The sequence below is a fragment of the Lactuca sativa genome, chromosome 4 (genome assembly GCF_002870075.4).
Source record: "Lactuca sativa cultivar Salinas chromosome 4, Lsat_Salinas_v11, whole genome shotgun sequence".
Lineage (NCBI taxonomy): Eukaryota > Viridiplantae > Streptophyta > Magnoliopsida > Asterales > Asteraceae > Lactuca > Lactuca sativa.
Window position 1 is genome coordinate 116877807 of NC_056626.2, and position 27650 is coordinate 116905456.

Consider the following 27650-nt stretch of genomic DNA (forward strand, 5'->3'; position numbering starts at 1 on the left):
TGAATAAATAAAAAGAGTTTTGTTTATAAGTAATCTTACTATCTTGTGTCAATTGTTTACTATTGTTTCATTTTGCATGTTTTGACATCCAGAATAATAAGATTATTCAGGTTATCCACAGTTGATCATACTTTGGAAGTAGGTATTGAGGTGAGACTGTTATGAATTTGGCTTGTAGATTATCTAGAGTGTTTTAGACATGGAAAAAGTTTGCTACAACATTCATGAGTGCTCATAAAGTCTGAGTATTGGATTAAACCCAAGCTCACTTGAATCACTTCATGGAATTTATCACGAGTGATTGTGAGACGATAATATTGTTGGATTAGATGTCTAAGCCCATAACTATTATTGGTATGTACTCAACCCGAGAGTAGCATGGTCCATTTGGGTTGCATATCATCATGACAATTTGTTGGGATGGACTCTTGAGAGAAGGTTATATATGATTTGTTAATATATTATAAGTTCTAATATATTAATATGAAATCATATGATTTAAATAGTATTGATCAAGAATTAATTTGGAATTAATTTAGTGAACAAAAGAGACTAATTAAATCTATGGGGGCTAATTATGGTAATTAGTTATATTTATATGTGTTGGGCTTAAGATCCATATTGGACCAAGTTTATATATGATAACATAAAGAGTTGGGCCACATGAACCATGGATCATAATACCCATGGGTATGGATTTGGGTTATACCCATGACCTTTGGAATCCTACAGATAAATAGGTCACTCCATAGCCAAAATCACAAATTCTAGTTCTTGGAGCTCATATTGATGGATTTTGGTGTGGAAGGAATTCTCTATCAAGTTCTTCCTTTGTCCATGATTTATTGTGACTTAATTTGAGGCTTCCACACTATTGGGGCTAAGCTCTAAGACCAAATACATCAAGACTTCAAGCTACATAAAAGGTATGTTACCCTAACTAGTATCTTATGTGGTTTATATCAAATGCTTGCTAGTTATAGGTTTAATGCCTTGGATACCATTCACAAGTATAAGTTGTGAAAACATAGATCCAAGTTATTTAGGGTTGTATGTGCACCATAGGATATTGTAATATACAAAACCCATCAAATATCGTATAAGTCTTCAAACCAAGATATATGAGTTGTTGACTACACGTTGGTTGTGCATTGATAGTATGAAAACGCATCAGTAACTTGATTTTATAAAACATGATGTTGTGTATGATTTAACGAGTAGTTATTACAAGCATATATGTCGAGGTTTATCTGTTCCTTTTGATCCTTCGAGGATTGAAAGCGATATCTTGGGCCTCTCAATGATTTTGTCTTGACTTATGTGTCGAGACCAGTCAGGACTCAATTGTTGTGTTCAATTAAGTTATATGTCAAACAAATCGAAAATCGGGAAACAAACTTCTGGACAATAAGTATGACTATGTTCCATGTATTTGTCCGCATGATATCTTGAAGAACAAAGGATTACATGATCCCTTATCTAAAAGACACGTCAGAGTTTGACAACGGCTTTGGAGAGCTACGATTGCTAATCGGTTTTACTTACAATTATAGTTATTAGACTTATCCTAGTGGGAGAGTGTTGGATTAGGTGTCTAAGACCATAACTATAATAGGTATGTACTTAACCTGATAGTAGCATGGTCCTTTTGGGTTGCCTTCACTAGAACAATCTGATAGGATGGATATTTGAGTAAGTGGTTAGTTATGATTTATTAATATATTATGAGTATAATATATTAATGGAGAAATGATATTATTTAAATTAGTATTGATCAAGAATTAATTTGGAATTGATTTACTGATCAAAAGAGACTAATTAAAATAATGAGGACTAATTGTGCAAATTAGTGATACATATGGTTTGGGCTATTGATCCATGATGGACTAGGTTTATGTGAGAGTCCATGAAGAGTTAGTCTACATGAGTTATGGATCATAAGCCTAAGTGTATGAATTAGGGTTTCATATGACTCTTGGAATTCTAACACTATATTGTAACCCCTTAGGCCCCAAAATCGGATGTATGTGTGATATAGCAAGGGTATTGCCGATTTTAGGGCGCTCCTAACCTCTCTATCAAATCCTCCAATTGTTGGTTGTGTTTGTGACTTATTAGAGGCATCACACTTGAGGTGCTAAGCTCATGAAAGGTCTAATTCAACAAGCTAGAACAAGAGGGAATCTTCTAACTAGTTTTTTATGATTCATATATGAAATTTCATGCTAGTTAGGCTTCATGCTTTGGAAAATTGTTTATTGCATGTATAATTAGAGAAACCTTAGATCGAAAGCATTAGGGTTTTATGTTCACCATAGGAGTGTTATAGTGTTTAAAACCCATCATGCACTTCCATAATAATTTTATTATTCAAACTTCCACAATTATCCCTACTGTTGCAAAAGATAGTAGTGAATTAGGATTATCATAGTATTGGTAGATTGTTCATAGGGATGAATATAGCATAACCCTGCAACCAATACTAATGAGTACTTGAAAATGGAGATTTTAGGTATTGGAGTAACTACACTTAAATATTACTTCATAGTTCATGTCATAGCTAAGTTAAGATGATTGAATTTCATATTTTTCAAATGGAGATACATCAGGTCTTGTTCTAAAATATGTCGTGTCATGCTTTTACCCCACCGTTGTCTGTAACTGGAAACCATATATGGTTTGACTAGATATTACATGAGGAATAGTACTAGCCTATATAGTCCAAGTTTATTGGATCCTTATGCCTGAAATGGAGATGTAGATATCTCTACACCCGTCGTTGAGTGTTGACAACAAACTGCTTGGCCAAGCTGAGACTAAGTTAATTAGATTCAATAGTCAGTCTAAATATCACCACAAGTTGCTATCAGGCATTAAAATCTTGAACCATGAGATTGATCTTAGATCCATGTCTCTAGTTCATAATAAGATATCATCAAGATCAAAGGAATTTGAAGTTATTAGTCTTAGGGCTGTTTATAGCAAAGTTGCTATAAGTATAGTAGTTTCGTTGGACTGTCACTCACTATTGTCTCAGGAAGTATTGGACCGATAAATCGTTGATGCCTAAGTGCAAGTGGGAGCTGATGGAGATTAGTACCTATAACCATAACAAAGCTTGGTGATATTACTATAAATAACAATGTCCTTTCAGGTTACATGTAAGAACAAAATAAAGTAGATTTGAAAATATGTTTATTTACGGGACTTATTTTGTTAATTAATTAATATTTTGATTAATTAATAGTAAATAAATGAATATGGAATATTCCATAATGATTTGAACTCATTAGATAATTATAAATAGATTTTGTAATTATCCCTAGGGTTTCAAATCACATTCCTATAAATAGTGGGCTAGAAATAAAAATTTAATACATGTGATATACCTTTCAGTCAAAAAATCATGAAACCGTCAAGACCCTCAAAATGCATGAAACCCATTTTCCATAACATGGGCATTGAATTTCCACGATGTGGTGAGACACAAATTCGAGTTTCTTAAATTTGTTCGTGGTTACAGTTCAAAGGTGGTTTGGAGCTGTTACTGTTTTGCTTCTTGGGTGCGATTACAAAAGGTGTACTCTATGTTGGGTTCTCTAGTCCTTTCAACAGGCTCATCAAAAGAAGAAACCTACAAAGAAATCTAAGGTATGTTTTTTCCTATTTTTCATGTCCTATCAAGGTTGCATAGATTAGCTAATTTAGATCTATCTGATTTTGAGTCTTTGATCAAAATTATTTATGTATCCCTACCCAATGGTTGATCTCTATGACTCTTGAAACCCGCTAGTAAGTAAATTATATAAAAGTGTTAACATGGTAGTGGTTGTCTCCAATAGATTAGCCAACACCTCTACGATGGAAACGATGAATGTAATACAAAACACCTGCCTAACCAGCGTGATGGTGATGGTCTTTCTCATATCTATAATTGTCAAATTATCTATTTTTAGGGTCAGTTTTGTTCTTGGGTACTGCAAGATTTTTTACTTTTTCTTTTTTCTTTAGCTTTGTAGATCAGTGTTGGCGTGAAGGGAAAATGTTTGAAACTTACCTGACCTTGTATGTATATTAACAACTATACTGATGAAATCAAGATCAAAGATCTGTTTGAGATGAGGTTTGTTTAACATAGGTTTAATTAATAAATAACAACATACTTTCACTAAATGTGAGACATCTCAAATATTTATGGTCATTTAAAAATTTTATTTATGCTTATTTAAAACAAAGTTTATTTAAAAATCTGGAATTTGGACCCGTAAAAGTATTTTTGAAGAAATGTTTTTCATTGATTTATAAAAGGCTTGGGATGTCATAATTGATACAAAATTTAAGCATAAACAGGCCTTATATTATCCTATACTAACAGTCCACATCTCCTTGAATCTCTTAATTATACAACTACTTGTAATGCAAAGAAACTGAGTGGGTCAGGTTTGGAAAGCTGGTGAGTACATAGGGTTTTCAACCCAAATAATTGATGGATTAAGTGTCTAAGCCCATAACTATTATTGGTATGTATTCGACCCGAGAGTAGCATGGTCCATTTGGGTTTTATATCATCAGGACAATTTGTTAAGATGGACTTTTGAGAGAATGTTATTTATGGTTTACTAATATATTATAAGTAATAATATATTAATATGAAATCATATGTTTTAATTAGTATTGATCAAGAATTAATTTGGAATTAATTTAGTAGTCAAAAGAGACTAATTAAATCTATGGAGACTAATTATGATAATTAGTTATATTTATATGTGTTGGGCTTAGGATCCATGTTGGACCAAGTTTTTGTATGGATACATAAAGAGTTGGGCCACATGAACCATGGATCATAAAACCCATGGGTATGGATTTGGGTTATATCCATGACCCTAGATATTCCACATATAAATAGATACTTCATTGCCCAAAATCGCCACTTGTATCTTCTTGGAGTTCATGGTGTCTTTTGTGTGCATGGAATTCTCTCTCAAGTTCATCCTTTGTCCATGGTGTGTTGTTATTCCATTTGAGGCATCCACACTATTGGGGCTAAGCTATTTAAGACCAAATACACCAAGAATTCAAGCTCCATCAAAAGGTATGTCATGCTAACTAGTATATTATATTTTTATGTTAAATGCATGTTAGTTGTAAGATTAATACCTTGGAAACCATTTGCATGTATAATTAGTGAAAACATAGATCCAAGATATTTAGGGTTGTATGTGCACCATAGGATGTTGTAGTATACCAAAACCCAACAGTGGTATCAGAACCATGGGTTGTTTTCAATTATAATTGATGCAAGTTGCTGGAAAAAAATTGAAAAAATTGATTTTTTGCTGTCGGGACAGCAGACTCGACGAGTCCAGTGATGGACTCGACGAGTCTATGAACAAATTCATCCAACTCATCGAGTTGGTTCATGCACTCGACGAGGTGGAGCCCCTGACAACTTATCTTCGAGTTTTTTGGCCTGTTTTGGATTAGAATAATTACCGCAAAGTGTTTTTGTTCATAAAATTTGTTTTTTGATACTATGGTAATCTTTATTCTCATCCAAATAAAGGATAATAATCAAAGTTTCAAGTTTTATACATGTTTATATGATGCTTGACAAATGTTGATTATGAATGTTCATGTTTATGAGTTTGTTTAGATTAATAGGAAAAATTATGAGATAGTTGTTTTCAATCCAAATTAATCTAGAAGTTGTTCATAATATGTTTTTTTGTAACTTGTCCTCAAGTTACATGAAAAGTCACATTTATGAATTTTAAAACTCATAAAATTTCCATAAGTTATGAAAAAATGAAGAGTCACATTTTTAATGCTTTTAAAGTCTTCCATAACTTGTCTACAAGTTATGGAGCTTGAAGGGTTTTTTCCATTAAACCACTTTAAAATTCATAACAAAGTTATGGAACTTGAAGGGTTTTTTCCATTAAACCACTTTAAAATTCATAAGTTATGGAAACCATAAGTTTTTGAATTGTTCAAAACTTGTCCTCAAGTTTTGGAATTTGTAAAGTCAAACCCCATATACACTTTAATTCCAAACCCAAGAATTTTAAAAGTTAAAGTTCAAACTTTATGGACTTCATTAAATTAATTAAGGTGTCTAATTAAAAGAGTTAATAATTCCGTAAAGACATGGTTTAAGTTTAATTAAGAGTATAGTTTAATTAATAGATTAAACCACCAAGTATTTTAAATGTTTAAAATACACCCTTATACTATTATAATATTAATAGTTAATACTTATATATATGTATAAGAACAAAGTCAGTCTTACCGTTAGTAGGCCTCATTCACGAAGCCGGTCTATAAGGGGGGTATAAGGTTACTGCCTATAAAATGGCAATTTAATGGGTGTCCACTCTCACCCACCGCTTCCTTGACTGGTGGAGAGTCGTTAGCCGAACGGGTTTGACGGGACTGTAATTCTCCCTTCATTAGAAGTATAAATGATAAATACTTAGTAACTAAACATTTTATAAATACCCAATCTTAGTTACTTAGGAAAATGTGAATTTGGTGCTAACCCATGAAATTCACACTTTGTACCTTACCAAGTCGTTGGTGGAGCGTGTGTGGGTAACCGACACATTAACTTGGACTAGTAAGGATAACAAAGGGTGACTTAATGTTTATCATAGATCGGTGGAGCGCGTGTGGGTAACCGGCACATCGATTAGGTGATAATATTAAGGGTACCAAGTGAATTTGCATGGTTATTCACACCTTGTTTTGTGATCCTCGGCATCCCAGTCACAAAATTTGAGAGGGTACAATCGAGATTGAAACATGCCATTGAAAAGTTTAATGAATCTCAAAAGATCTAGGAGTTTCAAATCCAATTAAAACCTAATAAAATTATTTCGTTTTCATGGTGGAAATTGGTGAATCGTCATTCACCTACCTTCAAATATCTTATAGATTGGATTACGGCATCCCTCTTCCAAGTTATAAAATATTGTGTTGGGTCCTAGCCTTAATATTTTATATTGGAAGTTATATTAAGGACTTCAAAATCAACTAACTTGAATATCTCCCATTTTAGATGTCTAGTTTAGACATCTATGATGTACCTAAATCTCTTAGAATTTCACTTCCTCCACCTCCTCCAATTATTCTCCCTAACCCACAAGTTCAAGGTCACTCAAGAAATCAAGCCCTATTGGCAAGCAAGATCTATGTGTGATCACATCTTGGAGATGAAGTCACATATTGACAAGCCGGGAGAGTTGGGTGTCAAAGTCTTGAGAAAGTTGGATGTTCAATCACTTTCTAAGTCACATAGTGAGTTCTTTTGGGACTACTATGTGACAGACCATGACATGACCCTTAATGATCTTACATATTTGCTTGGTGCTGCTGAATCAGAAATGATTTGAGGACTAGCAAAGCGAATTTGATTAGAAGATCAACTTCCCAAACCTTCTATTGCCAAAGGACAGGGCATTGGTTGCGAAGCTGCCTAATTTACCTGAACAATCATAAGGTTGGTAAAGTTAAAGAGTTTGACTCTACTTCGGGTAAAGTGCACTATCTAACTCTATTAAGTTCCTATTTGAGATTCTTATACATGGTGTGACCAGATCACATTTTGATGTTTTGTAGAATCGAAGAGAGGAAGCTTAAAGGAAGTATATGCTGATTCTGATCGCGAAGATGGATTTCGATTGCATGGTTTGGTGATCAGAATTGTGAGTTGTTGCTTAAGAGTTATGATATATTGCTTAGGAATAGATAACAACAAATTTTTCATATGCATTTGCATTGTAAGGATAAGTTTTTCCACAGGCTTTAAATAAAAGATAAGGTTTTATTTTATTTATTTTAAATATCCTTACAGTGACATTTGTGAAAAATGTTTGTTTATATGATTCCATTGATAGCAATATTGGAAAATAGATTTGATTCTTTAGGATGTGGTAGTGTCATAATTTACCAAATAAGGAAAGATTCTCATCACCCAAGTTTCAATTGGACCGAAACTTGGAATCATACAAGTTGTATGATGAATGAGAATTTTCATCATTGGAAAATTAAGTCAAGTGAAAGGACTAAGGGATTGAGCACACATTCGTGTGCACTGGTCAAGTCCACCACAAAGATCGATAAGACTATTCATCATGATTTACTAAAGTTTAGTAAATATGGTTATACTTACAAGTTTAAGTATAATTATGAAACATTGGAAAATATTCGATGTATGGCAGAACGAATTAGAAGAATCAAATTAGGCAGAAAGATAAAAGTTCCTCAAATATGAAAAGATGGGAGAGTACTTTAGTATCATGTTTTATGATCATCTTAATGATTAAGATACCATATCACAAATGATCCTCTAAGGACATCTTAGTGCTTTCTTATGGCTAAGAAGAGGAGTCATGAATTGTTGGAATGGTTAAATCAAGAAGATGAGTCATACTTCGTTCCAAAAGCAAAGTCTTAGAGTCATACTCCAAGATGGTAACTTGAGTGACACATCTTAAAAAAGGTTTATTAATACTAGGCAAATGTAAGAGTAAAATGTTTTTTACTCTTGTACATTTGAAATTGGTAAGTTGTGATGTTTTGGATAAAACAGATACTAACTTAGTCCAATTGCGTGAAGTGATAGTCTTGATAAGAATCCGCACTATCCCTTGAATATTTGTTTTTGTCAAGGAATGGTTCTTGAAAAGAGAGTCTTATATGTCAAGAGGACAGTGAGAGTCTTAAAGGTCTTGAAAGTTTCAAGAACTAATCAATGATAAAACCTATAGTTCTTCACTAGCGCACGACTTGAGATTTATAACCTATCGTGTTGACATTTCTATGCCCATAACTACTTGGAAGCAATGACAGGCCCTTAGGCTGCCAGGTGGCAAGAAGTTAAGACTGCACAAGTTCAATCCATATGAATTTGGAAGTGTCACTAACCTTGGCTTGTGATTATGGTTTTAACAAGATTCACATGGAAAGGAACACATACACCATAAAATCTAAGTGTCATAAGGTTTATCTCCGATTCATGAAAATGATGGTGAGGAAACGCTTTCACTAAGTAGATTTTTAGTAGATAGCAATTGTGATATTTTCATTCTCAAATTCGTTAGTGGAGCGTGTGTGGGTAACCGGCGCACTAGCATGGACTTGTGAGAAATGGCAAATGTCTAAACAATTGAGACTATGATTACGCCATCCCTTTTCGTAGTTCAAAAAATTGTTTAGACACTCATATGAGCTATCTAAGGAAAGGTGTATGATTTTGATAAAGTTTATCAAAGCATCTTGTACCAGAAATCTGAACTTTGGTAAGAGAGTCAATAAAGTATTGATTTCTAGAAGTCTAGTTGATTTCTGGATACATGTCAAAGCTAGTGGGAGCATAAGTGTTATGCTAATAATTATCATGTTAGTGGGAGCATGATTATTATGTTAAGTGTTAATTATAGAAAACAAAAGGGTTTCAATTGGAAAAAATTGTTTTGCTATAATTAAGGGAGAGGAAATTATACTTCATTTCAATTCTAAAAGCTTAGATTGAGATTTTGATCATCTTTAGTCAGGGATATATATATATATATATATATATATATATATATATATATATATATATATAAATTTTGTGTTGGAATGGTTCAACATAAGGAAATTCTATGTATATTGCGTTCTCAAAATTCGATTATGATTACGGTATCCCTCTTCATAGTAAAATTTTGAAAACATGGCAAATAAAAAATATTGTAGCAAAAGACTGGTCTATGATCACGTCTTTATGTGAGACATCATGAATCATGTCCCATATGCTTCGGATATATGATCGATTGCATGTGTTGTAATATTCATCCTTTCGAAATTTTCCAAATGCTCAGGGCATTGAGAAGGGAAAAGTCTTGAATTGGATATGACTAAAATGATTAAACAATTATCAAGGACAATCTAAGGTTTACCAAAGATTGGTTGCTCAGGGATAGTTGGAAGTATAGTGTTAATTATGAAAAGGACCATAATTGACATATTCTGAAAATAGGCATCTCTTGTTCAGAAGTGACAATCAAAATGGGAATCTGGAAAGGTTTCCATAGGTGGAAGTTGATCTTTCAAATATGTGTAAGATTAGAAAGCTTAATGCAAGAAGGATGTTCAAAGTAATGTACTTTGAATTTGAGACTGCATTTCCATGGAATTGATCTCCATTGGAACGCTCTATAATGTCTGTTGACTAGTCTTTGTGAATTTGTGCATAGTCATTACAAGAGGATCAATGCATATAAGTTTAGAATTTAACATATTTTGTTAAATGGTAGGAATTTTCAATTCTTACATTTACGATAAAGATTTGGGATTGTAAAATGAGCATCATTGGAATCATGTTCAATTGATCTATTTCACAAAGTAAAGATCATAGATAAACATATATAGTGTGTATACTTGTTGTATGGCATGACTAGTGTTTAGAAAACATAGTTTACATGCTTGGAGCATGGGACAACTATTGTTTTAATTCAAGTATAAATTTGATTATTTGAAACATTATACAATGAATAATGAGTAATCAATATGGTGTTTAAATAAAAGGTGTTGTATTTACTCTCTAAGGTGCTTGGGACCATAGAGGATTAGTATTATTCTTGTGTTTCACTTTTCATGTTCTGACTTCCAGAATAACTAGGTTATTCTTTCCGAATGACTTAGTTATTCAAACCATCAACAGTCAATAATACGTTGGAAGTATGTATTAAGTCAAGACTGTCATGAATCGCGTTTGTAGATGTCCAAGGTAGTGGACATAGTAAGAGTTACTATAACATTCATGAGTACTCCTGGAATAGGGATTCGAGTATTGGATTCAACCCACACTCATTTGAATCACTTCATGGATTTTATCATGAGTGATCATGAGACGATAATATCTTATACTCTTCAAACCTAGAGATATGAGTTGTTACTATGAGTTGGTTGTACATTGATTGCATGAAAACGCATTCGGTAACTCGATGTTATAAAACGTGCCTTTGTGTATGATTTAAACAAGCCATATGAGTCGAAGTTTATCCATTCCTTTTACCTTCGGGATAAAAGCGATATATGTGGGCCCCTCGATGATTTGGTGATGACAAACGTAAGTGCTCGACCAGGCCTTGACTAATTTGATTTGTTCAATTAGTCAGTCATCATAAATCAGAAATCAGGAAACAACCAATGGACAGAGAGAATGATTATAATCCATGTCTCAGTCTATATGATATCTAGAATGGAGGAATATATGATCCCTTATCTAATGGACATGTCATTTGATTTATTCAGAGTTTGACAACGGCTTTAAGCGCTACGATTTCTAGTCGGGATCTTGGAGTCATACTTGAATAAAAGTTTTAGACTTATCCAAGTGGGAGAGCGTTGGATTAGGTGTCTCAGCCCATAACTATTATTGGTATGTATTCGACCTGAGAGTAGCATGGTCCATTTGGGTTGCATATCATCAGGACAATTTGTTAGGATTGACTTTTGAGAGAAGGTTATTTATGGTTTATTAATATATTATAAGTAATAATATATTAATATGAAATCATATGTTTTAATTAGTATTGATCAAGAATTAATTTATTGGTCAAAAGAGACTAATTAAATCTATGGGGACTAATTATGATAATTAGTTATATTTATATGTGTTGGGCTTAGGATCTATGTTGGACCAAGTTTATGTATGGATACATAAAGAGTTGGGCCACATGAACCATGGATCATAAAACCTATGGGTATGGATTTGGGTTATATCCATGACCCTAGAAATTCCACATATAAATAGATACTTCATTGACCAAAATCGCCACTTGTATCTTCTTGGAGTTCATGGTGTCTTTTATGTGCATGGAATTCTCTCTCAAGGTCATCCTTTGTCCATGGTGTGTTGTGATTCCATTTGAGGCTTCCACACTATTGGGGCTAAGCTCTTTAAGGCCAAATACACCAAGAATTCAAGCTCCATCAAAAGGTATGTCATGCTAACTAGTATATTATATTTTTATGTTAAATGCATGCTAGTTGTAAGATTAATACCTTGGAAACCATTTGCATGTATAATTAGTGAAAACATAGATCCAAGGTATTTAGGGTTGTATGTGCACCATAGGATGTTGTAGTATACCAAAACCGAACAATAATGTAGTTAATCTATTTAATTATCAACAATTAACTTCATTACCCATCCTCGTTATTCTAATATATACATGTAATCTCTTTCACGGACCTCTCCTAAGGATCATCACCTACATCACATTATAATTATCGCTAAGCACCTCTCCTAGGGTTCATCACTTACATCACATATTCCTATATATTCATCGTCAGGGTCTTTTCCTAAGGATCATCGCCTACATCGCATAGATAGTACTATTTCAAGGATTTCTTCCCCCCCCCCCCCAATACGTGTCAATAAGGGGGTTTAGAGGATCATCACATGAATACGTCGTTCGTATATTGCTTAAACTCGTAATGCATTACGTATAGGTTGTGAACCTACTAGTGTTCCACTAGATTGTTTAGAATAGTTTGTCGCCACCATCTATACTATGATAGATGAAATTTCCTAATCATCTCTCATCTCGCATCACCCACATATCATTATTTATTTATCATCACCTATAACTACCCACTACATATTTATAAATGTAAAAATACTTATATGATTAAATCGATTAAATATCATCCCATATTTTTTTATCTGACATATAACATTTTCGGCAAGGATAATAAGCATATCAAACATGTAATTATCTAGATACTTCATATCTATGTGTGGGATGAAAATAACTATGCACTCACTTGATAAAGTAGACAACTAACGTTTTTTACAACGCTTTGTTTTGTACTTTGAAAAGATCTAGACACATAAAGCACTAAGCCTTAGTCTAGTTTTGTAATCCTCGTGACTAGTAATTATAGTCTAGATTCCTTACTAATCCCAATGTCTACATCAAAATCTATCAAGTAAGGATTAAATAGGCATGACAGTTTGGAGGCAGGATCATTTCGGCATAATAGCTTTTCTAAAATCCAACAACCAAGCCAACATGAACCTTATTGACACCTCTCCCGTATGTAGATCAATCCGTATTTGGAATTACTGATGAATTTTATTTATAGGTTCATAATAACAACTTATGACTATGAATATAAGTTACATTGAAAACAGAAGAGTGTAGCACAACTTATAGAGGTTCTTGATGAAAATCAGAATCTAAGCGGGAAGAATACTAACTTGGGAACTCGTATTCGAAGGTTAGAAGTAGCTAAGTATTCAACGGTGTCGTAGGGCTTCATCGCAGGCCAGAAACTCAAAAAAAATGCGTATATAGGAGTGAGATTTGAGAGAGAGAGAGAGAGAGGCATACCCGTGTTAGCTACTTATATATATATATATATATATATATATATATATATATATATATATATATATATATATATATATATATATATACTTTTGAAATGCATACCCGTGCATGGTATAGGGGTGTGCCACATACAAGGGTCATGTTGGCTCCATGGGCTTCTGCTACGTGTCGTGTCGCTGTTCGCCCACCTCGCGTCCTTTTAGAATGTGAAACGTCTCCTATTCCTATGGAGCCATGTGTTAAGTTTTTATGGAGCCACGTCGACATGACTCTCGGAGAGTTCGGCCGCCCGACATTGCAATGTGGCACTCTCTCGTGGTGCCACGTCATCGCGCGTGTTGCGCACGATTTTTTAGATTTTCAAAATGGCAGAATTTCTTCTTACAAGCTCTGTTTTTGACGTTCTTTATAACTCCTACATACGGACTTCATTCGTGATGTTTGCAATATCACCAGATTCCTATTAATGAGATCTTCAATTCTTGTTTATATTATTTTGTCTAATAACCTACCATTCGAGAATTCGATTTTTTTGGCCGCACTGCTGCGTTGAAACATCGAAATATCACAGCTTCGTTTTACAAAGTCAGATTTGGACGTTCTCTATATGCATGCTCTTAGTTTAACATCTACTACAAATTTCCTTTAGATCTCTTAGGCTAAAAAGTAATTTACAAAAAATTCACTTTTTACGATATGCAGTCATGTCGGTTTAATCGCGAAACTTCAAAGAAACATAACTTTTTTATACGAAGTCGGATTTTAGCGTTCTTTATATGTATGGAATCCTTATCACATATATTTTAACTTGGTTAAGATTATATATCCTAAATAATATTCTGTAAAAATATCATTTGTATAGGTTTTTCTATTTAATTGACTAGCCCGAATCTGCGGATGTTGGAAAATGATTATAATCAATGAAGAAATGAAAGTACAATGTTTTTTTTTCTTGTGTTTGTCCTCTAAACAAGGTTTATAAGCACATACAACTATAGCATCGTTAGAGCGTGATCCAGGTCTATGACATCCGTCTCCAACAAACCAGGGTTCAGATTTCAAAGAAGAGCATGTGATTGACACATCACAAAGATTATCACAAAAATCGTCACAAGATTCCAACAAAAAAGATACACGGTCTAGCCGAAAAAAAAGGATGACAGTCTCACCAGAAGATGAAGGTGACGGAAAAAGGCATCACCATGGTTGGTGGAAATGAGGTTGTGGGCCCTTGTTATTTGAAGACAAAATTTCATGAATTGTCCTTATAGTTTGTAAAAGACGATTTTGCCCTCAAATGCTTTGCAAATGTTCTAACTTAACAGATTAAAATATATGATGTTAACAATAAAGACTGTTTATGAAAAGTTTTAAAACCACATTGAGAGGCAAAAAATATAAGAGATTAAACGTGACATTCTAAAAAACTACGGGACCATTTATGAAGATTTGTGTGTTTTTTGTAATACAAAATTGCAAAAATGGTCCCTGTGGTTTGTCAATTTCTGTGGGTAAGGTCCAAATAAAGTTTATTAGCAAAAACGGTCCCTATTTGATGGTTTTGTTGCGGTTTTGGTCCCAACCTTGTTAAGTTTAATAGCATGGCTGTTAACTTTTGGCAAATGACGGATTTACCCTTGGGACCATTTCTACAGTTTTATTTTTTTACCAAACTACAAGGACCAATTATGCAATTTTTCTTTTTCATTTTATTGAATTATTATATATTAATTATTTTAATTACTTTTTTCTTTTTAACTTTTTTTTTTCTTGTTGTATTATTTTTTATTGGATTATTATATATTAATAAATATTATTTTAAACATATAATATTTATCTATTAGTAAGTGTTGCTTTTTTGGATTATTAAATTCATTTATTTATTTTTTTTTTAATTTTTTTATTTTGTTAATTCTTTTGATTGTATTATTATATATTAATAAATATTATTTTTAACATAATAATTATATATTAATAAATATTAATTTTTTATTTTTATTTTTTTAATTTCTTCTTTATTGTATTAATTCTTTTTTATTGGATTATTATATATTAACAAATATTATTTTTAGCATATAATATTTATCTATTAGTAAGTGTTACTGTAATACCTGATTCTTGGTATGCCTATTATTCAAGTATTTTGTGTCTTTCCCTAGGAATCGACGAGTTGGTGGCCCAACTCGTCGAGTAGAGTTGTGACACTCAGACAGTTTAAGTGACCTATTCGACGAGTCGAGAGACTGACTCGGCGAGTAGGTGCTGGTTGAGTGAAACCCTAAATCTGAGGTTTTGCATCTTATTTAAACACCTTATCTTAACATCCATCACCCTTATCACTCCTAAAAAGATGTGTATCGAAACCCTAGCCATTTTTGTGTGTTCCAAGGCCATTTTGGTGCATTTGGTGGTTTGTGAAGCTTGAAGAAGAAGAAGAAGAAGCTTGAGAGTTCGAGTTGGGGCTTAGAGATTCAGAGATCCAGTTCCATTTTCAGCACAATCAAGGTAAAATGCCCTTGTCTTGGTCTTCTATATGTGTATTCATCCTTAGACTTAGGTTTTGGGCATATTTAGGGCTTTCTAAGCCATATTCGGATTTGTGGAGTATCATATGAGGTCTTGACTTCAGATCTGAGTCATTGGAAGGGTCTCATGGCATAAAGGTGCCAACTTTATGGCCATAAGAGCCCCATGCATCTTGTAGAGCACTTTTTATGGCTTTTTGAGCCAAAACCCCCATGGATATACACCAAGTTTGGAGCTTTACGTATGAAATGGACATTAGGGGGTCAGATCTATGGTTTTGTGGTGTTAAGGCCCATTAAAATCGACTGTATAGTGTTGGTCATGGATGGACTCGACGAGTTGTTCTTGGGACTCGACGAGTCGCGGTGTAATGACCACCAAATCCTTTCTGCGGACGGACCAGCTGTTAGGGAGGAAAGTCCCTTAGATCGAAGGTTTTCAAACCACCATAGCCACTATAGGTGGTGACAAAGTTGTTGAACTCGTTATGCGGTACTCGTTCGGCCGACCGTCGAGTAGCGATTCATGTAGAAATATTTTTAGGGAAATTATATATGTCAAAATAATAAGTTTATTGAAATAAATAACAAATTTAGATATATGTGAATACATAAAAACTAAATTACACATGATGATCTCACTTCGTGAATAATTATTGAACTTATATATTTATATATATAGTAACAGGGTTGGAGACGGCCCAATAGTGGTTTGTTATGACTGATTAATGGTGGTGGTATTGTCCAAAATATGTTATCTTCCAAATATTTAAAATAAATTAGAGAATGTGGGGTGGGTATGATTTTTTGGTATTTTTATTTGAAACAATAAAGAAAGAAATTAAAAAATAATAATAAAAACAATTAAAAAATATTATTTATTATAAATAAAAATAATAATTTAAATTAATAATCCAATAAAAAGAACTAATGCAATAAAAAATTAAACAAAATTAATAATCCAATAAAGTAACACCTACCAACATATAAATATTATATGCTAAAAATAGTATTTATTTAATATATAATAATCCAATAAAAAAGAATTAATGCAATAAAGAAGAAATTAAAAAAATTAATAATAAAAAATGTAATATATATATATATATAATATTAAAAATAATATTTAATAATATATAATAATCCAATCAAAACAAATAACGAAATAAAAAAATTTATAAAATTTAATTAAATGAATTTAATAATCCAATAAAGTAACACTTACTAATAGATAAATATAATATTATATGTTAAAAATAATATTTATTAATATATAATAATCCAACAAAAAAGAATTAATGCAAAATTCAAAAAAAATTATTAAAAAAATTAATAATAAAAAAAATTAATATTTATTAATATATGAATATAATATATTAAAAATAATATTTATTAATTTATAATAATCCAATAAAAATAATGCAATAAGTAAAAAGTTAAAAAGAAAAAAAATAATTCAATTATTTAATAATTCAATAAAATGAAAAAGTAAAATTGCATAATTGGTTCTTGTACTTTGGTAAAAAGATAAAACTGCAGAAATAGTCCTAGGGGTAAATTTGTCATTTTCCAAAAGTTAACAGCAATACCGTTAAACTTAACGAAATAAGGACCAAAACCACAACAAACCATCAATTAGGGACTGTTTTTGTTAATAAATTTTTTTTGGATCTTACCCACAAAAGTTGACAAATCACAGGGACCTTTTTTGCAATTTTGTCTTTTTGTAATTATTTATTATATTTAACACACTTGTATTTAACAATAGACATTTTAATCTGTTCGGTATTATTAAATGGCAAGGGTGTGTGGAGATTCTTTCCTTCCTCTATAAAACCCAGCAGAAGCGGAAACTTGTGTATGTCTAACACATCTCAGGATCAGTGTCTTATCGGATTTCACTTTCTGATATCAAAAGTCTATCTGATTCAATTCATCTTTCTGAGTCTCCCCTCTTCACTCAATTCTCAAGTAAGTTGCCCCTTTTGCTTTTCATCTTTATGCAAAATTTGTTGGTTTTTTTTTTTCTTTTTTTTTTTTTTCTTTCGACTTTTTTTTTTTTTTTTGGGTTTTTTAGTTATATGAATCTGTTTATTACATTATATCAAACAGGTTTTGGGCTTTACATGTTGTATTGCTTAGTTTCTATGAATTGTTTTTTTTTTCTTTGGATTTTTTTTTTATTATTTTCGAAAAAAATTCTGAGTTGTGCTTGTAAATATGCAGTTATTCCCAAAGAATAATGTTTGTGAGACACGGACACATCTGGTTTTTTAAGAAAGACGATAAGAGTTCCTGGAAGTTGCTATTTTTGTTTTACATATACGTCAACCTTCTTCACTCCGATCCCTGAATCCTTTTTTGTCAGCTGTTGAACGCCGGAAACACTAAATCCTCTTTTTTATATTTTACTTGCATTTGCCACCATTTTAGTTGTTATAGATTGAAGAAGAAAGAAATCTTTTCATGGACGATCATACCACCATGTTTGGATCCATCAAAGAAAACAACCTTGATTTCGGTAGTCCAAATCTGTCTTCTTCAACCCTTTTGGATTACTCACCTTCTTACTTTAGTTCCACAGACGTATTCATGGGATGTTTTAATCCAATCGTTTCCCCAGAAGAAACAGATATGAACCCTCTTGATGATTTTCCAGAAGTCTTTGATAATCGATTGATTCAAGCCTTTGAAAATCTGTACCAAGGTCGCGCAGTGTTCACAGACCTTCTTGTTCAACTATGGCTTCCAGTAATTAGACATGGGAAACGAGTACTAACCACAGAGAACAAATCATTCATAATTAACTCAGATAACATAATGTTGAAAATACCTTTATTTACAAACTGAACATTAAATGTGAAGGGTGTGTTTTGTACAATATTGCTATTTGTGGGTAGTTTGTATAAGTTTTTTATGCAGGTGAGTTTTCGGGTTAATACTCGGGTTAAGGCGCGGATCTTCAGGTGTTATGTGAGTTGATAAAATATCTTGTTCATTGTATCGGTGTAGTAGTTCAGTTGTTCAAAGCATATACACATCTTCTTTGTTCTCTCGGTAACTGTTAGGGTTTTCTCCAGTAGAAGATCGTAGTTTTAGATCGTGTTCTTATTTTCATCCGAGAGTGAGTGTGATTGTAGTGAGATTTCTGGTGTAAGTTGATGTATAATCGAACTGGTTTATATTAAATAAACTGTTCAAGTTGGGAAGTTTGTGTGTTTGTGTTTTTAAGATGGTATCAGAGCTTTTAGGCTCCGATTTGTTGTTGTAAGACGGTCGATCGTGATTCTCATCATCGGATCGTCAATCTAAGGACGGTATGTTTCTGATTTCGTTTTGAGAAGATCATTTCTGTTCTTTACAGTTTTTTGTATGATTCTTGTTCAAGATCCTGGTACTGCGAGAATGTTTTGATTCTTGCAGGTAACAAGTAAAGTTGGAATAAACGCTTGTGGTATTAGCGCGTCGCTTCCGTTGATCTTCAAAGATATCATAATCGATTAATCTCTACTCTGAAATAACTCCCTAGGGGTCGGATTTGATCACCGATAAACCCTAGTTGAGAACGGACTTAGAGAGTCGATTCCTTTGGTCGCTTCCAACTCACTGTGAGGACTGTTTTGTTCCTTTTTTTCTATTGATTGGAATCTGTGTCAGTATTGTGCATACCTTTGTCTGGTTCTTGCATTATATGTTCTTGCTTCTTTGTTCTTTGACACTGTACTGATTGTCTTGGGCCCTAACATACCTGGTGACCATCTGGACATTAGATCAGTACTTTGTCTGTTTCTTGCATTATATGTTCTTGCTTCTTTGTTCTTTGACACTGTACTGATTGTCTTGGGGCCTAACATACCTGGTGACCATCTGGACATTAGATCAGTACTGTTGTCTTCGGTTTGTGGTATTATTTGTTGTTCTTTACCCCGTTTAAATGGCCGGAGACACTACTTCGAGTGGTGATTCTGGTTCTATACCGAGTGGAAGTGGAAAGGATGAGTCAATTAACTTTGATGATCCTCTCTACATTCATCCATCTGATAATGCTATTACTTCAATAGTTACTACAAAATTAACTGGAAATGAAAATTTTCGATTGTGGAAGAGTTCTATTTCTAGAGCTCTCAAAGCTAGGAATAAACTTGGATTTATTGATGGTACTCTTAAGAAAACTAGTGTTGATGAGTCAAAAAAATCTAAGTGGGATAGGGCTAATGCTGTTGTATGTTCCTGGCTTTTATCTTCTATCTCTGATTCTATATATCAGAGTCAAGCTTACTCTGAGGTAGCTGAGGATATTTGGAATAATTTGTTTGAAACTTATAATAAGTCAGATGGATCTGTGGTGTTTAATATACATCAACAAATTAATACACTTAAACAAAATGGAATTTCCTTGTCTGACTACTTTAATAAACTTGATTCCTTGTGGAAGGAATTTGATGGTCTTACTAGCTTGACTGAGTGTACTTGTGAAGCTGCTATCAAAATGAAAGATCATTCTAATCTCATGAAACTTATGCAATTTTTGTCTGGGCTTGATGAGTCCTATGGTCAAGTAAAAAGTCATATTTTGTTAATGGAACCCTTACCTAATGTTAAAACTGCATTCTCTATTCTTTCAAGAGAAGAATCTATTCAAAGAAATGGATCCTTGTCTTCTCTTCAGTCTTCACAGTCCTTTTCCAAGTCTCAACCTGCTGCTTTTAATAGCAGGTTTAATAACAAATCTGGGTTCAACAACACTAATAAAAATAAGACTCAATCTGTTCAGTGTAAAAATTGTGGAATTAAAGGTCATACAATTGATAAATGCTATAAGCTAATTGGTTATCCCAAAGATTTTAAGTCAAGAAATGAGTCCAGTAATCAGAATAACTTTAATAAAAATGTTTCTGCCAATTCCTCTACTACTACTTCTGGTAATTCTATTCCTTCTAGTACTCCTGATTCTAGTAGGGATTCAGAATTTCATCAGCTCACAAAGGAACAATACTTCAAATTTTTACAACTTATTGGTGATAGACAGCTTAATGAGGAAACTTCTGCCAGTGTTAATATGGCAGGTACTTGTTTGTTTCAAGCCTTTAATTCCTCTGTTAGTCCTTTAAAGTGGATTGTTGATTCTGGAGCTAATCAACATATGATTGCTTCTGAGTCTCTTCTTCATGATACTGTGGATGTATCTAAATTAGATCTTCTGGTTAGCCATCCTAATGGTACTTCAGCTAAAATTGAAAAAATTGGAAACTTAAATTTGTCTAATTCTTTGACTCTTTTTGATGTTTTTGCTGTTCCTGATTTTAATGTTAACTTGTTGTCTGTTCATAAGGTTTGTAAAGACAGTAATTGTGAGGTTGTTTTTAATGAACATAGTTGTAAAATTCAGGGTTTACAATCAAAGGAGATGGTGGGGAATGGTAGAGAATCTGAGGGTCTCTATTACATCAATAGTGAACCTTCAGGTAATTTGTGTAGTAATAGTCATTCTGTTTCTGTGTGTTGTGTGTCAAAATTGACTTGGCATAATAGACTTGGTCATCCTTCTGATCAAGCCCTAGGTTCTTTAAGAACTCAATTAAATTTTGGAAATGAACTACTGCCACCATGTGATGTATGTCATAAGGCTAAGCAAACTCGGGAGTCATTTCCTGCTAGTCAACATGTTACTACTAAACTGGGTGAGTTAATACATTTGGATGTTTGGGGACCTTATAGAGTGACAACTTCAGAAGGATTTAGGTATTTTTTAACCATAGTTGATGATTATTCTAGAGCTACATGGGTTTATTTGTTGAAATCAAAAGATGAAGTTTATGGTTGTGTTCTTGTTTTCTTTAATATTCTGTTTAATCAATTTGGAGTTAAAATTAAAACAGTTAGGTCAGACAATGGAACTGAGTTTTTGAATTTTAAAATGAGACAATTGTTTGAATCTAAAGGTGTTTTGCATCAAACTTCATGTGTTCACACTCCACAACAAAATGGAGTGGTTGAAAGAAAACATAGACATATTCTTAATGTTGCAAGGTCTTTGATGTTTCAATCTGGGTTACCTTTAAAATTTTGGGGAGAGGCAATCCTAACTGCTGTTTTCTTAATTAATAGAACTCCTACATCTGTTTTACATGGTTCTTCTCCTTATGAGTTGGTTTATAAAACTGCTCCTGTTTTTGATAAACTTAGGGTTTTTGGCTGTTTATGTTTTGCAACAAAGTTAAATAATTCTGACAAATTTTCTGAAAGAGCTGATAAGTGTATATTTCTTGGTTATGCTTTTGATAAAAAGGGTTATAAAGTATTAAGTCTTGATACAAATCTTATTTTTGTTTCCAGGGATATAAAATTCTATGAGTCTGTTTTTCCTTTCAAGCTAAAGCATTCATCTTTAACAGATAAATCTAATGTTGCTTTGAATGATCCCTTTTCCTATGATGAGTCAATATCTTCTAGTGTTTTACTAGACAATACTAATTTAGATGAACTGAGAGGTGCCCATCAGTTGAGTGGTATTGATGCAGACCATAACTTGGATGAGACTGTTTCTTTTGATGTCAGCAACCAGTCTGGTGAGGCAGATGTGCCCTCATCTGATGAGGTGGTTCCAAATTCTTCTTTATTGACTGAGGAAAATGTTTTGATTAATACTAGTCCTTCTGAAGAACAGTCCTCTAGGGTCACAAGGTCCGGACGTAGTGTTCATATGCCTCTTAGATTTAGTGATTATGTTGTGGAAGGAAAACATAAATATGGTATAGAAAGATCTGTCAATTACTCAGCTTTAAATTCTGAAAATTATTGCTTTATTGCTAATCTTAATAAAACAGTAGAACCTAAAACTTACAGTGAAGCAGTTTTAGATCCTAAATGGATAAAAGCAATGAATGAAGAAATGGAAGCCCTATATAGGAATAATACTTGGGAAATAGTAGATCTTCCTAAGGGAAGAAAAGCTATTGGTTGTCGTTGGATTTATAAAGTTAAGTATAAGTCAAATGGAGAAATTGAAAGATATAAAGCTAGGTTAGTTGCAAAAGGGTACAGTCAAAGAGAAGGTATAGATTATGAGGATACTTTCTCTCCTGTTGCTAAAATTGTTACTATCAGAATTTGTTTAACTTTAGCTATTCATCATGCATGGCCTTTATATCAATTGGATATAAATAATGCTTTTTTATATGGTGATTTGTCTGAAAATGTTTATATGCAACTTCCTGAAGGGTATCATTCAAAAAAGGATAATAGAGTTTGTAGATTAATCAAATCACTTTATGGGCTTAAACAAGCTCCTAGGAAATGGAATGAAAAATTGAGTTCTTCTCTTTCTTCATTTGGTTTTGAACAAAGTATTAATGATTATTCATTATTTGTTAAAAGAATTAAACATGTTATAGTCATTTTGTTGGTTTATGTGGATGATATTATTATCACTGGAAATTGTAAAGATGAATTAGAAAATGTTAAATGTTTTTTAAAATCTCAATTTTTGATAAAAGATTTAGGAGAGTTGAAATATTTTCTTGGAATTGAAGTAATTAGAACAGATCAGGGTATTTGTCTAAATCAAAGGAAATATTGTTTGGAATTGCTACAAGAGTTTGGTATGCTTGCTTGTAAACCTGTTAAAACACCTTTGGAACCTAATCTTGTTATTAAGAAAGAATGTGATCTAGATCCTTCTGATTATGTGGTAAATATTACAGAATTTCAAAAACTGATTGGTAAACTGATCTATTTAACTATGACAAGACCTGATATTTCATATGCTGTGCAAATTTTGAGTCAGTACATGCATAAACCTTATAAATCTCATGTGAATATAGCTTTAAGATTGTTGAGATACTTAAAAGATTGTCCAGGGAAAGGAATTCATATAACAAAAACTGATTCTCTTAGTCTCATTGGTTTTGTTGATGCTGATTGGGCAAAATGTTTGTTTAGTAGAAGATCTGTTACAGGATATCTTGTTTATTTTGCTGGTTCACTTGTGTCCTGGAAAAGCAAGAAACAGAGTACTGTTTCTCGCTCTTCCACTGAATCTGAATACAGGGCATTAGGATCTATAACTTGTGAGGTAATTTGGATTCTAAAATTACTATATGATTTGGGAATAACTGGTTTAACTCCAGTCAATATTTTTTGTGACAATGAATCAGCAATCAAACTTGTATTAAATCCTGTATTTCATGAGAGATCTAAACATTTTGAAGTAGATCTCCATTTTGTTAGAGAAAAGGTTGAAAATGATATTATAAAAGTTAATAAGATTAATTCTTTAAATCAAAATGCAGATGTTTTAACTAAAGCTCTTGGATCTTCTCAACATGAATATATTTCTAATAGACTAGGTTTAATAAATGTTTTTAAATATAATAAATCATAAGTTAATTAATGTTCAGTTTGTGGGGGGTGTTGAAAATACCTTTATTTACAAACTGAACATTAAATGTGAAGGGTGTGTTTTGTACAATATTGCTATTTGTGGGTAGTTTGTATAAGTTTTTTATGCAGGTGAGTTTTCGGGTTAATACTCGGGTTAAGGCGCGGATCTTCAGGTGTTATGTGAGTTGATAAAATATCTTGTTCATTGTATCGGTGTAGTAGTTCAGTTGTTCAAAGCATATACACATCTTCTTTGTTCTCTCGGTAACTGTTAGGGTTTTCTCCAGTAGAAGATCGTAGTTTTAGATCGTGTTCTTATTTTCATCCGAGAGTGAGTGTGATTGTAGTGAGATTTCTGGTGTAAGTTGATGTATAATCGAACTGGTTTATATTAAATAAACTGTTCAAGTTGGGAAGTTTGTGTGTTTGTGTTTTTAAGACATAAACCTCTCAAACTATCGAGAGGTTTCCAAGAACTACCGATTTTCAGTTGAGTATGATTCTAATGATATGATCGGTTTCCCTAGCCATGTTTTCATGAAGAAGTTTCCCACATGCACTCCAGATCTTCGATTTGTTGCAGAAGGGGATGACCCACGTGTGATTTATTCTAAAAAACTCAACCTTTGTGGGTGTCTCAACCTCCCTGTGTTTGAATTAGATGGTGAAACTTGCTTGGGTGTTGTTGAGGTGGTGACAACTTCCCAGAAAATCAACCTCCGGGATGAATTCGAAAACATTTGTAAAGCTCTTGAGGTCTCTTTCTATTTTCTTTTCTATAGAGGTTTCTGTGTTTGTGGCTCGATCGTGTTAGGTTTACTTGATTTACATCATGTTTTTACTCTCTATGACTCAAAACACCCTTTATATGTATCAATGGTGATTTTTATTTTTTTTATTAAAGGAGTTGACTTCTTAATTGGTTCATCTTTCTGATATTACTTTTGCTTGCAGGCTGTTGATCTAAGGAGTTCGGAATTCTTGATCCATCCAAAGCAAAAGGTATGAATGCATTAAAAAACTCATCAATGAAAATACATTTAACTCTTTTCTGATATATTTTTTTATGTTTCTGTTTATCAGGATTTCATTGAACCATACGATGCTGTACTTTCGGAGATTCAAGATGTTTTGAGAAGCACATGCAATACTCTCAATTTGCCATTGGCTCAAACATGGGGCCGATGTGAAGGCAGATCCGGACCCATTTCCGTGATCGAATCCGCTTCGTATGTGTACGATCCGGAGATTTTAGGGTTCTTTGAGGCGACTTCCAGCCAGCAGCTTGTATCAGGAGAAGGTATTGCTGGTAAAGCGTTGGGTACAAACCAACCTTGCTTTACTGACATTAATGATTTTTGTAGGACTGATTATCCGATAAGTTCTTATTACGGCCTCAATGCTGCCATGGCAATACGTCTCCGTAGCACCTACACGGGACCCACCGATTTCATCCTCGAGTTTTTTCTCCCCCGCAACTGCAAACGAGATGATGAACAAAAACAGATTGGAACCTCGATAATTACGATGATAAAACAAATTTCTTGGAGCTTGCATTTGATAAACGCTGAAGAACTAATGAAAGACATGAAAACCCGTGATGAATCTTGGATATCCAATATGGTGGAAGCGCGGGAGAAGGGCGAAACGGTCATTTTGTCGATGGGATGTCATAAGGAAGATCGAGAAGAAGAAACAAATACCCGACATGAATCTTGGATAGCGGATATGATGAAAGCCAGGGAGAGAGGTGAAAATATCATTTTATCCATGGGGTGTCACAAGGAAGAACCGGAAGAAGAGTTTCAGGTGATAAACCAATTTTATAACGGACTCGAAAATCAAAGTTTTCTAGAGTGGGGAACTAGAACCGGATCAAAAGGCCAATCAAAACGGCCAAGCATTAAGAATCGGGTGAAGACAGAGAGGAACATAAGTTTGCAAGATCTCCAACAATACTTTCCTGGGAGTCTTAAGGATGCTGCTAAGAGCATTGGGGGTTAGATACTTTCATATTTTAGTTTTTTATTACGAAAACCACTTCAACACTTATCGATTTATCAACTTAACTATTTTCTGTAGTCGTCAAACAATTCTACTTTTTTGACGGTTTAAAAAAACCATTTCCTCCGTTACCTAGTTTTCAAAAGGTGAAATTAGTTGGACGGCTACATCAATAAAATTGTGAAAATGGGTTGTGTTTTTATGTATTTCACCCAAAAATCTTTAATCATTCCCTAAATTTCCTCATTGTTTTCAGTGTGCCCGACTACATTAAAACGGATATGCAGACAGCACGGAATCATGAGATGGCCATCTCGAAAGATCAAGAAAGTAAGCCATTCTTTAAAGAAACTCCAACTCGTTATCGACTCCGTACAAGGTGCTGAGGGGATGATCAAACTCGGATCATTCTATACCAATTTCCCGGACCTAAACTCCCCGATTTCACTTACACCTAAACCAAAAGTTAACAATCGGGTCAACCTCTTAAAAAAATCCCAAACACCATCCAATTCTTCATCTTCTTGTAGCCGTGATTCAAGTAGTTCATCAGGAAACAACTTTCCCATGCATACCAAAAACGAAAACGCTCACGGGTCGCAAAAGAGAAAGTTATCCGTAAGCAGTTTTTGATGGATAATACACTTCAATAACATAATTTTAAATATTATACTAAAATTTGTTTTCATTATTTTATTATGTGAAAACAGAGCTACAACAACATGAACGACTTGCTCTCAACACCAAAAGACAAACTAGTTGACGATCATCGGTTTATGGAGGCTATCCCACCAACACTGAATGATGAAGGAATTTTTAGAGTAAAAGCTACTTACGGTGACGAGAAAATCCGGTTCCGTATGTCAAAAAATTGGAGTTTCATGGATTTGCATCAAGAGATTTCGAAGCGGTTTAATATATATGATATGGGAAATATTAGGATTGAGTATATAGATGATGACTCGGAATGGGTACTTTTGGCATGTGATGATGACATTGAGGAATGCATGGATTTGCATACATCTATCAACAATAAAACGATTAAACTTGTTGTTCACCGGTCTACCCACCCATCATTCATGTGGTAGTTTTTGCAGTTGGGTAGTAATTTATGTACTCCATTAGCTGCTGGGACCTTACGGTTGTTTTAGTATAAAGTTCAAAATTTGCTCCTTGGTAGTTAAAGGTGTTAATCCGTTTGTTTGATGCTCTATCTCTCAATAAATATTGAGATCGTAACGAGTAGAGGATTTGAATTTGTATCTAAAGAGAGTTTGAGAATTTACGATAATTAAGTATTTGACTTTTTTGAGTGTACGGTTTTCATTATACATACTTATGTTCATTGGTTTTTGCA

The 27650-nt window shown here is 33.3% G+C and overlaps 1 protein-coding gene across 2 annotated transcripts; it reads left to right on the forward strand.

Moving 5' to 3' along the window:
- The first annotated feature begins 17752 nt into the window (after positions 1-17752).
- On the forward strand, positions 17753-27605 carry LOC122197348 (protein NLP2). 2 transcript variants are annotated; one of them, XM_052770425.1, is made up of 5 exons: positions 17753-17878; positions 25244-25291; positions 25373-26288; positions 26550-26911; positions 27004-27605. In XM_052770425.1, exons 1-5 carry the CDS (start codon positions 17768-17770, stop codon positions 27379-27381), a joined length of 1815 nt encoding a protein of 604 aa, XP_052626385.1. In that variant the 5' UTR covers positions 17753-17767; the 3' UTR covers positions 27382-27605. The 2 variants fall into 2 exon arrangements, with proteins under 2 accessions (XP_052626385.1, XP_042757069.2); XM_042901135.2 differs by lacking the exon at positions 17753-17878 and adding an exon at positions 24712-25045.
- The last annotated feature ends 45 nt before the right edge of the window (positions 27606-27650 follow it).